Source organism: Trachurus trachurus (genome assembly GCF_905171665.1).
Source record: "Trachurus trachurus genome assembly, chromosome: 21".
Lineage (NCBI taxonomy): Eukaryota > Metazoa > Chordata > Actinopteri > Carangiformes > Carangidae > Trachurus > Trachurus trachurus.
Window position 1 is genome coordinate 9,964,091 of NC_139899.1, and position 13,363 is coordinate 9,977,453.

Consider the following 13,363-nt stretch of genomic DNA (forward strand, 5'->3'; position numbering starts at 1 on the left):
GAGTGCAGCATCTATCATCATAGTGCACTTTTTTGTGTGTGTATGTGCGTGTTTGTGCCAACCTGCAGTGGCTAGAATGAGTGGTGAGGCGCAGTCTTGAGCTGAACGCCAGCACACGGCCTCGACTCACTCTGTCACTGCCTGGATGATGACAAACTTCAGCCTTAACGCACAGTCCTGGAGAACAACAGCGAAGTGTGTACAAACATCATTAGTTAGTGGATAATGCTTTGGCCAAACGTCGCAGCTGCACTGAGAAAACACCGCTCTTTTCTCCCTGTGTGCACTGAAGCTGTTGGAGAACAAACTGTGCAAATGTAAAGAGCAGAACTCACATTTGTTCAGTGTGAGTCAACTGTTGTCTCCACTTGTTAGACACTTTGTGCTGGAAATTAAACATGATTAAATAAGATTAGCTCATGCTAATAATTGCACTACTAAATATAGAGTTGTTGTGATGTAATGTTCTACTGTGTTCTGCCAAGTCATCTCATTCTATTCTATTCTATTCTATTCTATTCTATTCTATGCTATTCTATTATATTCTATTCCATTCCATCCCATCCCATTCCGTTCCATTCTATTCTATTCTATTCTATTCTATTCCATTCTATTCTAACCCATTTTCTTTCTCCCGTTGATAGAAACCACTACTGTACCTGACACAGTGACCCCCACTGTGCCCAGAGTGGAACAGACAACTGCTGCCATGAGACCAGGTATACACACACACACACTCACACACTTAAAGGGATAGTTCAACATTTTGGCAAATTGGCCCATTGCCATAATCGCTATAGTCATAGCAGTAGGTTCATTACCTTTAATTGTAGGTGTAAGCTATTTTCAGTACGGCGGAGCGCAGCAGCTGGCTGCTCAGAGCTACGCTATGGAGGCTAATGGAATTTCTTGGTTTCCCTCATTAAACTCATCAAATTCAACATCCCAAAACTCCACAGCGCTTTTGTAGACACGTTGTGACCTGCACAACCACCACGCTATGAGATAATGACGGAACGATACGAAACGGAGCCGTTTTCGAGGTAAATACAGGGTAAATACGGAGACTGCTTGCTGAAAAACTGTCCCTGAACGCAACGCGCATCAGCGGTTTTGTATGAATTTACCTCGAAAACGGCTCCGTTTCGTATCGTTCCGTCATTATCTCATAGCGTGGTGGTTGTGCAGCTCACAACTTGTCTACAAAAGCGCTGTGGAGTTTTGGGATTTTGTATTTGATGAGTTTGATGAGGGAAACCAAGAAATTCCCTTAGCCTCCATAGCGTAGCTCTGAGCAGCCTGCTGCTGCGCTCCGCTGTACTAAAAATAGCTTACACCTACAATTAAAAGTAACGAACCTACTGCTATGACTATAGCAATTATGGCAATGGGCCAATTTGCCAAAATGTTGAACTATCCCTTTAATTGAAGCGCTGTCACGCACACTGTCTCCACACTCTCTCATGCAGATTTTCTTGCAGGCACACATGCATTTATTTTCGTCCCGTCTCCCGTCCACCATACACTCAACCGCTCACACTCACACTCTTAAGGTCAAACTCATGATGTCATCGTGCACCACTGGGCCTCTGGGCTTTGAAGTCTGCTAGCTTCAGTGGTCCCACAGGAAGCTCTGTTTGAGTGAAAATAAGCTCTCACAGCCAGAGGATCTTGCCTCACACACACACACACATGCACACACATATTGGGAATGTCATTTCTCAGCCATAGGTCAACAATTAGCCTCACTGGAGTTTATATAGAGAAGTGCTGTCGATTCGTGTTGTTGCTTCGTCATTGAATTCAGTGACTTCAAACAGCAGAAATTCGAGATGTGTTTAATAATATCCTGCTTTCTATTGTACATTTTATTCTTTCATTACATCCTCTTTCCTGCACTGCTTGTTTTCTTTTATCTTCTCCACTGATTCCTCTGTCTAGCCTGTTCTCTCTCCACATAATCGCTCTTTTACTCTAATATTTGTATTCAGCATGATTTATTGAGATGTCATTTTACATGAGCGCTATTGCCAAAACATCTAAACACAATGGGAATCCCTCTTAAAGCAATATCAAAATAAAGCGGAGCCAGCGATTATGGCATCCAGTCTCATGAAAGGATGATAAGAGGCAGACAAAGGTTTAGATTTGACATGGTGCTAAAAGCTCTCTGAAAGCAGGTGCCTTGATTGTCTATTGTGTTTATTATAAGTGAATACACATGCACAATCAAATGTGTTCATTCACAGTCTGTCTGTCTCTCTCCATCCGCAGCCACCACTCCATCCCTGTCGGCCGTGTGCGACTTCGAGCAGAGCTTGTGCGGCTGGTCGGCTGATCCCCAGTCAGGTGTGAGCTGGTCCCTGCACACAGCCAGCAGCAGCTCCACTGGACACGGCACGCACGAGACGGGGCAGGATCTGGCTGTGGGATCGGACAGTGAGTACTGACTTGGTGGCGGTTACCTCGTATATGAACAAATACATCAGCGTGCAGCCACACATCATACTTCATACTGTTACTCTCTCGCTGTGAGAGGAAATATCCAATTTTGTGCGACCAGACTTTACCAACTCCCTCACTCCCATTTCATTTTTTGATGACTGACTCCAAATAATGTTTCAAGAATGACACAGGCATGTTTGTTGTTGTAGAAGCCGTCTTACCAACAAGCTTTTAACAGGACAATTTGTTCTCTTGCAGACACAGTGTACAAACCTCCCTATCCAAACTCTGTGTCTAACATACCAACCTTACCTTTGATCATTTCCAACATTTCTCATCTTCACACGGCAAGAATCCATGCCGGATTCTCTGGGCAGGTCTCCTACTCTAATTAAACATTCATATTTTCCAAATTCTGCGTGCGTGCGCCCATTAGAACCCCCAAAAAAAATAAAAAATCTCTCGTCATTCGTAAGTTTTCTTCATTTCAAGACATTTCTCATTCTTCAAACACGGAAAAGAAAGCATCGTCATGTTGAGATTGTTTGACCTCCCTCAGCACAAAGCCTTCTCGAGCTAATTAAGAGCAAAGCAGTTGTCCTGTGGTGGTATATTACAGATCCCAGCGCTGGGAGGAACCACTGACAGCAACTATGATGCAAGGATTTCACTCTGATCTGCTAAAAGTGTGTACGAAAAATTAATTGGGAGTTTTTTTCTCCTTGTTTTTTTCAAATATGAGGTTTAAGAGTTGCACTTTCACTAACCTAGTTTATTACTTTATTGTCTCATCTTTCTGTTTTTTTCCCTTTTTCCCTCTTCCTCAGCGTCTTTTTTTATCTACAACTTTTCAGTGTCTTCTTGGAGTTTCACTTCTCTACAGTTTATTTTGTCTTCCATAATCACCTTACTTCAGCCTCCTTCTGTCTTCTTTCCCTTTATTTCATCCTTCATTTTTATATACCTCTAACATCACTCACTTCTCCTTGTTGAGAGAGTGGTAAGGGTTTACCACACTTCTTATCCCTCTCTTTTTTTTCTTTTTTACATCTATCTCACATTACAGTATATGATTTCTCTCTTTCTATCTCCACCTTTTCCCTCCATCACTGTTTCTCTCCTCACTGACCTCTCCCCTGTTTCCTCCGGTGCCTTTTCCCCACATCTGTCCATCTTTAATAAGAAGGCAGGAGGATAACCGAGACTGTTTTATCCATTACGCACACACACACACACACACACACACACACACACACTGACTCACCTAACTCTTCACGCCCCTCTCTCTTTCATACGCACTGGCATACTTTCTGTACTGTACTTACACACCCATGAGGCAAGCGCACACACACGCACACACATAGCCCAGAGCATTCAGATATGTCAGATGATGGTTTTGACAGAAGTGCTGCCTTAGCGCTCCAGCTCTCCCTGAGGCTCCACACACACACACACACACACACATCCTCCACATATTATTCAAGGTGGGACTGTCCGCGTATTAAACACTTGGTGTGTGGGTTTGTCTCCCACACACACACACTAACACACACACCTGACCTTGCCATCCACCAAGGTTTTCTCTGTATCTATTGAAGCCTTCCAGTTTATGGTTGACTGAGCAGCTCCTTCATAAACAGACAGGGCTGTGACATAAGGCAAGGCTCTACATCACACAACTGCACGAGTGTGTGATGTGTGTGTACGTGCACCTGCAAACACATCCGTGTGCTGCACGACTGTGAGTCTGCGTGTGTTTCAGTGTGTGTAATTGACTTAGCGGAGTCCCTGTCTCAGTGTTAGACAGCAACATGACATTAAGTCTTGTTTTACAGCAACATTAGTGCGGCACCCTGTCTGGAAGCTGTCTCCAAATGCAAATCAAATCCCCAGCCCTCGTTACTGAAAGGGCCCTTTTAGGGTTTTAAAAGAGAAAATCCGACCCAAACACATCTCATAAGTTATTCTTTTGATCTCAGATCGGGCAAGACTCAAATCCTTTACCCTGTGGAGGTTTTCCATCGAAAGAAACTCTTTGCACTTCTTGGCAGCCGTTCAGTTATTGATAAGGAGAAGAAGTGAGGAGGGACTGAAAGATGATAAAAAAGACACTAAAATGTGCAGCATAATATCATCTTAATAAAATCTGATGATGTCGCTTTTAGCTGTTTTCATGTAATATAAGATATAAAACAATCAGATTTCACTATGATCATGTTTAGCAACCATTTTACTGCTTTTCACACCCGAATCAAATCCAGTTTTCAATCATTTGTAGAGAAATGTGACATAGAAAACTGCAAAAGTTTACATTCAATCATGTAAACTGCATTATCTCTGACAGCTGGTCGGATTGAACGCACCCTGGTACTTTTGCCTGATTGGTTTATTGTGTTTTGGCTGGTAGGAACGCTGTAATTCACCACATCGGTGCTGCTAGAGAAGGTTTGTCTGAACACTTTTCAGCACCGACTTTGTGAAGTGAAACCCAAACTAGTCCATGAGATTAAGAATGGAGAGTTTGATAGCAGATATGTGACTTTAATATGATTGTGGGATCTGATACATATATCATACATATCATTGATGGTCATTTGGTAAGCAAACAACCATGCCAACATGGATAACAATTTTTAATAAACATATCTGAAAAATTGTAGTATTTCCAAAACATGGCTTTACCAAAAATCATCCCTCAATATCTCATAGCAACTGAAACATGACTTGTGTCTGTTTATTGTCATGTTTTGGCAACATTTGTACTTACTGTATGGTTGGTTATAATCTCTCCCTGATTTTAACTATTGTGTTTGAGTTACCTAAACAGAACCACTTACAGGACTCATGGTGCAAACCCCAGTCTCTAAAGTCACAAGTCTTGTCAGGAGATAATCATTCAAGTTGCAAATATGTTTCTACATTAAACTTATTTCACTTGACCCTATATACAGTACACTGCTGTGTATGCTGGGAAAGTTTGAGGAATGTCAATTAGTGTGATACACATTAAAGTACTTGCCCCTTTTTGCTGTTTATTTATGTGCAACATTTACCTCAAACCTTCATTCACACACACATATAGAGAAACTGCATAAGGCACAAGGCAAGTGCAGGCACTGACTGACAGATGAACTCGCGCACACACGCATTATACATAAACAAAGATGCCCACAAATGCATTACTCACGCCCATGCAAACACACACTAACACACACAGACATACACATTTCCCTCCCTCCCTCAGAGCCAATTCTACATCCCTGCCTATCCCTCCCATGGAGAGTTGTTAATTAATTCCCTCCCTTTGTACGTTCGCCAAGATCAAACGCAGAGAGACAGAAAAACACTGCAACTTTCTCTAACTGTACTTAATGAGCAACGGTAATTTAGGTCCCAGTTTGCACTGCCTCCAAGTAAAGAAACAGAGTTACCTCAACCCAAATCCATTATTCATTAAATGGTGTGATGTGAAGGTTTTTCCCCCTGTGTTAACTGATGGAGGGATCAGATAGATAGATAGATAGATAGATAGATAGATAGATAGATAGATAGATAGATAGATAGATAGATAGATAGATAGATAGATAGATAGATAGATAGATAGATAGATAGATAGATAGATAGATAGATAGATAGATAGATAGATAGATAGATTTGTTTTTGGTTGGTTATTAACCGTTTACTTTGTTTTTCTTAGGTCTCTTCTCTTCTCCATTTCATCCCTGTCTCTCTCTCTCTCTCTCTCTCTCTCTCTCTCTCTCTCTCTCTCTCTCTCTCCCTCTCTCTCTCTCTCTCTCTCTCTCTCTCTCTCTCCTTATGTGGTGTCACACACAGTGTCTGTCTGTCGATAAAAAGACTATTTGCAGCTCCAGCGAAGCTTTAACTCTCTGGCTGTAATAGACAAACTAGACAAACAGCCAAACACAGCAGCAAGCTAATGATTATGGTCCTGTTCAGGGTGGTGAAAATACTATAGTGCTGGCCTCTCTCTCTCTCTCTCTCTCTCTCTCTCACTCTCTCTCTCTCTCGCTGTCATATATATGGCGTGTTCGCTCACTCTTTCACCCCCCCCCCCCTTTTTTTTGTTTACATCCTTTGCACTCTGCCAATCTTTCTATCTATTCTTTGGTCTGGGAACAATAACGGAGGTGGATAAGATAAAAGCAAAACGATAAAGTGAGAGTGTGTAGAGGAAGCACATACTGTACAGGCGCAATGAGATCCACTGCTCACAAGCATTGCCAGCATTGCGACTGTATGACAGCAACAGCACGAGGCGTCAGGATTCAGAGTGATTAGGGCTGTTTCACACAGTTGTGTGTGAAAGTGTGTGTGTACACCTGTGTGTATCCCCAGCCATTAGCAGCCATGATGAAATGGCAGTCTCATTTGCGGTTAAGCCCCGTGCCACAGAATGACTGTGGTAATGCCTTAATGTCTAAACAACCGCATCCCACTGCATGACTACATCATACTACTGTATGCTGAGCCTGGTCCAGTGGCGAGTGGTGAGTCTCCTCTCTGCAGCGGCTCAGGCTCAAATGATGGAATTCATTAAGATGGAATCCATTAAATATGTTTCATGTTTACCTGCCCACACTGAAAGGACTAGTAATGCATCAGCTTAAAAGCCACTATGTATCTTAATCTTAATCAATAACAATGATCTAACACCACTTCTCTGTCTCGTTTTCCAGATTTTTCAGGGAACTACCTCCACCTGGATGCAGGCGGTCACACCCAGCGCAAGCGAGCCCGGCTGCTGAGTCCTGAGGTGGGGCCGGAGCGAGGCCCGCTCTGCCTGGTCTTCTACTACCAGCTGCAGGGGGAGGCCCAGGGGAGCCTGAGGGTGCTGCTGAAGGACAGCGACCAGGAGGAGACTCTGTTATGGACGCTGAAAGGAGACCAGGGGCCCCACTGGAGGGAGGGTCGCACCATTCTGCCCCAGAGCCCCAAAGAGTATCAGGTAAGTTCTTTAGTCTTTAATACACCATACTGTACCTCTTCTTCAGCTGCTTTGTCCTATAAAAACAGAAGCGTATTTATTCCTGCCTCCTGTCTCTCCTCTCGTCTAGGTGGTGTTTGAAGGATTTTTTGATCACCCGACCAGAGGCCACATCCGAATCGACAACATCCACATGAGCAACAGCATCGAGCTGGAGCAGTGTGCGCGTAAGTCCCACAGCCTGTGTGTTTACCTGTCTGAGCGCTTAATGTCAGTGTCAGTCTGTCCCTCTGTCTGATTCCCTCTCTCCTTCACACCAGACTGTTTATGCAGTGTTTTCACCAGAGACCAGATGAGACGGAGAGAAGGGTGGAAAACAGTTTCTCGTTTACACACTTAAAAAAAAAAAAAAGAAAGAAAAAGGAAAAAAATATATAAAAAAAGAAAGTAGGCCACAAACGGCCTTTGGGCATGGATTCTAATCTATCTTTCATTATGTTGCCATCTCTCTATCTCCTACAGTCTTTTCCGGTACCCACTACCCTACCATTCTCTCTGTGTCTGTTTCTCTCTCATTTACTTCTAGCATCCCTGGCATTGTCTTCCACTCAGCCTCTGTCATCAAGCAGCAAAAATGTAGCTGAGAGACTGTCTGACCGACACCAGCACCACTGGTTCTGGTGGTTTCGTCATTACCAAAATGCAGTTGTCTCATTTTTCTTTTGTTTTTTCTTATTTCCTCGTCCGAGAGGCTGATTTTGGCTTCTCATATAGTTGTGTTAAATACTACACTGATCATCCAATATGAGAGGAACCATTTTTTCTTTTGACTTTAACATCAAATCCACCCTCAATATTTATCTTTTCTTTATGCGATTTTCTCTGAACTCACTGCTGCCACTGTAATACGTGAGCTCTCCTGATTTTTCTTTTCCTTTCACATTCATAATAGATGTCACATCCTCAGGCAAATGATAAACCACAGTAAATTTCAGCCCCTGTTCCAATGACCCTTTACTTACCTCCACCTTTCTTTTCCATTCATATATTTTTCTTCACTTCACCTTGTCCCTGTTTTTTTTTCTTCAGTCCCTCCTTCTATCTTCTTTTTCTGACCTTTCCACTCTGCATGTCTGCTGTTATTGACACCTTGCATCTATCTTTAGTCGAAGAAAAAAAGAGTATTGCAACAAAGACACAATAGGATAAAGTGTAATGACAGGAAAGAGTGTAAGACACAATGACAATGCAAAAAAGAAGAGAGGCAGAGAATGGGAGAAATAAAAGCAACAGAGTCCATTGTGTAAAAATAAATGTCATCCAGGAAGATTTATGATCCTTGAGGCTCCTATGCTAGAGACACTTGTTTCTCCTAAAGAAGGTAACAAGTGCATTTGTAAAAGTAAAAAATCAGTTATGTCATGATATATGATTTGGCATTGTATTTTACATCATTAAGGGCTACTCTGGTATTGAATAAATAGATTGAGTCATAAAAATAAGTCATAGTTAAAAAGACATTACTCATGTACATCTAAGCCTCTCAGTCTGAAACTCCTTTGAGACTGAATCAAACTTTTATCAACAACAGAGATTCATACTGCAGTGGTTCGGTCAGTGCTCCTTTAAGAGCCGTCCTTTCCCCTACCTACTGATATTACAAGCTGCTGGCTAGTCATCCATATCAGTTACTAACCACCATCATTAACATTTCTCCTCTCCTTCTTCTCCTTTTGCAGAGCCTTTCCCTGCCTTAACTCCCGGCATCAGCAGTAAGTTCTACTTCCTGTTCCATTTGTACTTCCTGTGACAACTGTCTGTGCTTCCTGCTTGTTGCTAAGCTCAGCTCACAGCGCTGCACCGGTGTGCCTAACACTTTACCATACAGTTGTAAATTACACAAACAGGGATTACTATACATTTATCTTGGCTGGAGATTCAACTCCTGTGCTGTTATGTTGTTGCTCAACAGATCTAAATATTACCCTTTATATAAAGAGTATGGATTTCTGAAAACAGCGTGCAGGACATCGTTAGGATGTATGTTACTGATGGATGACAGTGTGTGGGAGAAAATGACAGTGACTATGCAACTTGATGGAATGGGTCCTTTGCATTGTTCCAGCATGACTCCCTGCATGCTGGGCTGATAACTCTCAGTTATGTAGTTTGGTCATGTTTGTTTCTCAGTGAGGAATTTTATTCTTCACTATATAAAGGTGAGATTATTTACTACTACAGCAATATTGGTAGACTGCATCAAGGATGCATCAGGTATACAGGGTATTTCCACAGATATACTGTACATGGTTCAAGTCTTTCACAGGTATGTTAATCCTTGGTGTAATGTTGTACCTATGGAGTGCAGAGAAACCTACAAATTACTGAACAACTAAAACAGTGTTCACTTTCAGTTGTTCGTATATTTAACAACATATAAGGTGACATAGGATTGGAGATTTAAACCAACGGGGTTGACCTGCTCAAAGTGAAGCAGTCTCCATCTGTTCTTTTTCTCTAAGCCTCGGTGAAATAAAAGACATTAGCAGGACTTGCTTCCCCAGTCCAACCCTCACTGCTTTCTAATTTTAGAGAGCAGCACAGTCGCTCCTCATCCATTACTCCATCTTGATTTGTTGTCAACAGTAAGCTCTGGCGCTCTGTATTCAGCACCATATAAGGAGCCTCACGTCTTCTGTCTCGTTACTTTTTCTTCTTTCTTTCTTCTACTCTCTTCTATACTTTGCTTTCTTCTGTGCTTCTCTGCTTCCATATCAACTACAGTCTTTTCCTCTGTACTCCTTACCTTTGTTTTCAGATACTCCTCTCCTCCCCTCCCTCCTTTCCTATCCTCTCCTCTCCTCTCTCCTCTCTCCTCTCCTCTCTTCACAAGTTGCTGATCCCACCTGAATGAAATGCAAAGCTGATCTCCATCCAACTTCCTTTTTTCTCTTTTCTCTTTATCCATGTTTTTTTTCTCCCTCTTTCTCAAACAGGCCAGTCTGAGAGCAGATAAAATAGGGGCTTAGGCAGATTATGCTACTGGAACTCTTGTTTTCAAAGTGTGGGTTGAGACCTAAAACTCTGGCCGCAAGACTGCTTCTGTTTAGAGAGAAAAGAACGGAAAAGCCAAGTCTCAGAGACTTGGCTTCTCTGAGGCATTGAACCTCTTTAAAGTTGGGGCTAATTTAAATATATATATACCATATACTGTATACAGTACAAACTCCCATTTCACAACTCTGAGCAGTATAAAGGAGAGGTGCATCAATATTTTTACAGTTTGTTTTACAATTGGTGATAATTGGTGATTTGTGTATAATGAATGTAATATTCAGTATAATAATTTCGTGCACAATAGGTTTATAGAAGTTGTAACTCAAGCACATGCATAGAAAATCATGTTTTTCAACCTGGGAGTCTGAAGCACAGGAAAACTGCTGCATGATTATAGTTGCTGCACTTTTATTCAGTTTGTGTCCATAGCAACCAAACCAAGCAAGTGTTGGTGGTAGGTAGTGAGAAAGTGTAATTAAGTGTACCTGAATTTGTTGGAGTGTGCAGGTTTGTGTGTGTGTGTTACTTGCGTGAGAGAAGATCAAAATCAATCCTTGACTATTGTCAGATTCTTTTGCAGCACTTGGTTTTGTTCGGTTCAATATAAACATAATTATATCATTCCCAAAAATAGTAAAAGCCAAGAGCCTCCTGGCTCATACTCTGATTTATTTCAAATATTTGACCTAGTGCTGGTTGGTGTCTTGGACTTTTGGATCCTGGACACGTATCATATTTTGGCAGCAGTGTCACATTTCTTGAAACCTTCTTTGCTTTTCCCAAAGCCGTAAACACAAAACTCGATAGTCACTACAGCTACTTTCACCAAACCTCTGACTACTCTTGCAAAACCAAACCCACACCTCAAAACAGTTTTATCTGTGCTCAGAATCAAATTCTGTTTTCAGATCATACACAAGCCAAATCATTCATTACACACTACGTAGAAAAATGGGAAACACAGCACTCACAGCATGGAGCTCCAGAGTGTATAACATAAAAGTAAGATCAAAACCAACAGCAGTGATTTTAGAAGAACTTTGAGCAACCACGTTCTTGCTAATGACAGTAAGAGGATTTGTGTGTATTTATGTTTACACACACATGCACTGTTTACACTTGCATGTATATGAAAAAAGGACATAGTCTATTTACAAATACTCAGATTTCTCCTGAAATAACTGTTCTTGTTCTTGCTCTTCCTGCTCTTTTTCCTCCTCTACCTCTCAGGCCATTTTCCTCCATTGTTTTTTCAAACTTAAACCTGTGTTTATCATTATGCATCATGAGTGCGTCACAGTGTGCAGTGTGGTTTAGCGGGTGAAGTTGTGTTTAGAGTTTTGCAAATAGGTGATATGAGATCTGTGACTTGTGTCTTACTACTGAGAATTGTTTATGATTTTGACAAAAGAGTGATTGACTAAATAATGGCTTCAGGCCACTCAGGGTTTGGTTCAGACAATGGAATTCAGTGTTTTAACAATTCAGAAAAACTCTGCGGTGGTTTCATGAGAGTGAACTCATGGTGAAAGATTAAATTGCTCTTTTGGGATGTTGGAATGTGGAACGTGGTGTTTCTATTAAAGATCCACTGCATATAGTAACAATACTTTTGTTATACATTTATATATTTTAAGTGCCTTTTTTATGTAAGGGTGAAGAGGTAACTCTGTGAACAGCAGGTTCCTTTTTAAATCCTCCATCATCCAACATTAACTGTGATGTCTGCAGATGTCCTGTGGGTGAAAATGAGGCTGAAGCTGGGCTTTGAGCGATTAAGGCATGAATTCTAAATTAATGAAAAGAGAAATTAAAGAGTTTTTAAAATTTAAAAATGGGGGAAGTGTGAGGAGGAGGACTGGCTGACTGAGTGAAGACGCCTTAAGTAACTAATTAGGAGCAGCATTAAACTGATGTCTCAGCAGATCTCTTTGCATTTGGAGATTTACTCACCGTATGTCCCACTGATAGCCAGCAGTGATAAAGTGACAGGTGGGGTAAAGTTAAACAAGATATATACTGCCAAATTCCCCTCACTTTCTAATAGCCTATTACAAAATAAACAAAATTGACCAACAAATCTCACAGTTTAGAAGAAATGTGGAAATTTCAAAGGCCTTTCCTAAATTACAGCCTGATATAGTGATCATTCGTTAACAGTACAAAACCAGCCTAACAGTCAGTCATGTGACCAATGTGCCACATTTCTTGAGTCTTTGTAACCATGGTAACCAAAGATGCATTTCTCCTTGCACACACAAATGCACTTGATCATCCAGGGAAAAACATGTCTTCTTGCAGTTGAATGGGAGCAATTCCCAGATTTGAAACCACAAATAAAAAACAGCGAACCTCAGCCGCCTAATGTTCTTTGCCACCAAGATAAGATTAACTAGAAAACTCTGTGTCATGTAACACAGTTTATATTTCCAACACATACACATGAATTTAAAAAGCTTTCATTATTTGTCTCAATTTTACATACATTTACACACAGCAGGTACTCGTGTTGTTAGAATGAATGGCTTTATGTAGCGAATGTGGAAAGCACTTGAGTTTAGGGCATGTTTAGGACTTGTGAAACCAAGACTTTGTCCTGTCTGTGAACTCTGGTCATGATGGTTTACTTTGCAGTCACACTTCTTGAGAAACATTCTTCCTTTTTGTCCCCTCTTTCCTCCTCAAAAAAGAAAAGTAATGGGCAATATTTTGCAGTCCTGGAAAGTTTTAATCCACTATAAGACTCTCTCTGTACTTAGAGTGCAGCTTCACAATCAAAGCTAATTTTAAACCCTGAAAGAATACATCTGAACTTTTTTAAGAAGAAAAAACATTATCTGTCTGGTTTCCTTGAGGTTCCGTATCTCTGCACCTCTTCTTCCCCTGTCCTTTCATTATTCTTCTCTACTCTCCATC

At 41.3% G+C, this 13,363-nt stretch overlaps 1 protein-coding gene across 4 annotated transcripts in view; it reads left to right on the top strand.

The window, feature by feature from the left end:
* The window catches only part of LOC311004610 (neuropilin-2-like), a 92,059-nt gene that overhangs the window by 64,828 nt on the left and 13,868 nt on the right, over positions 1-13,363 (top strand). For 2 of the 4 annotated variants that reach the window (XM_083996727.1, XM_083996728.1), the window contains exons 12-16: positions 645-719; positions 2,275-2,439; positions 7,143-7,411; positions 7,521-7,617; positions 9,130-9,162. In XM_083996727.1, coding sequence (XP_083852853.1) covers positions 645-719; positions 2,275-2,439; positions 7,143-7,411; positions 7,521-7,617; positions 9,130-9,162 — 639 coding nt within the window. The remainder of the gene's footprint in view (positions 1-644; positions 720-2,274; positions 2,440-7,142; positions 7,412-7,520; positions 7,618-9,129; positions 9,163-13,363) is intronic. The other 2 variants (XM_083996729.1, XM_083996730.1) reach the window with 1 other exon arrangement.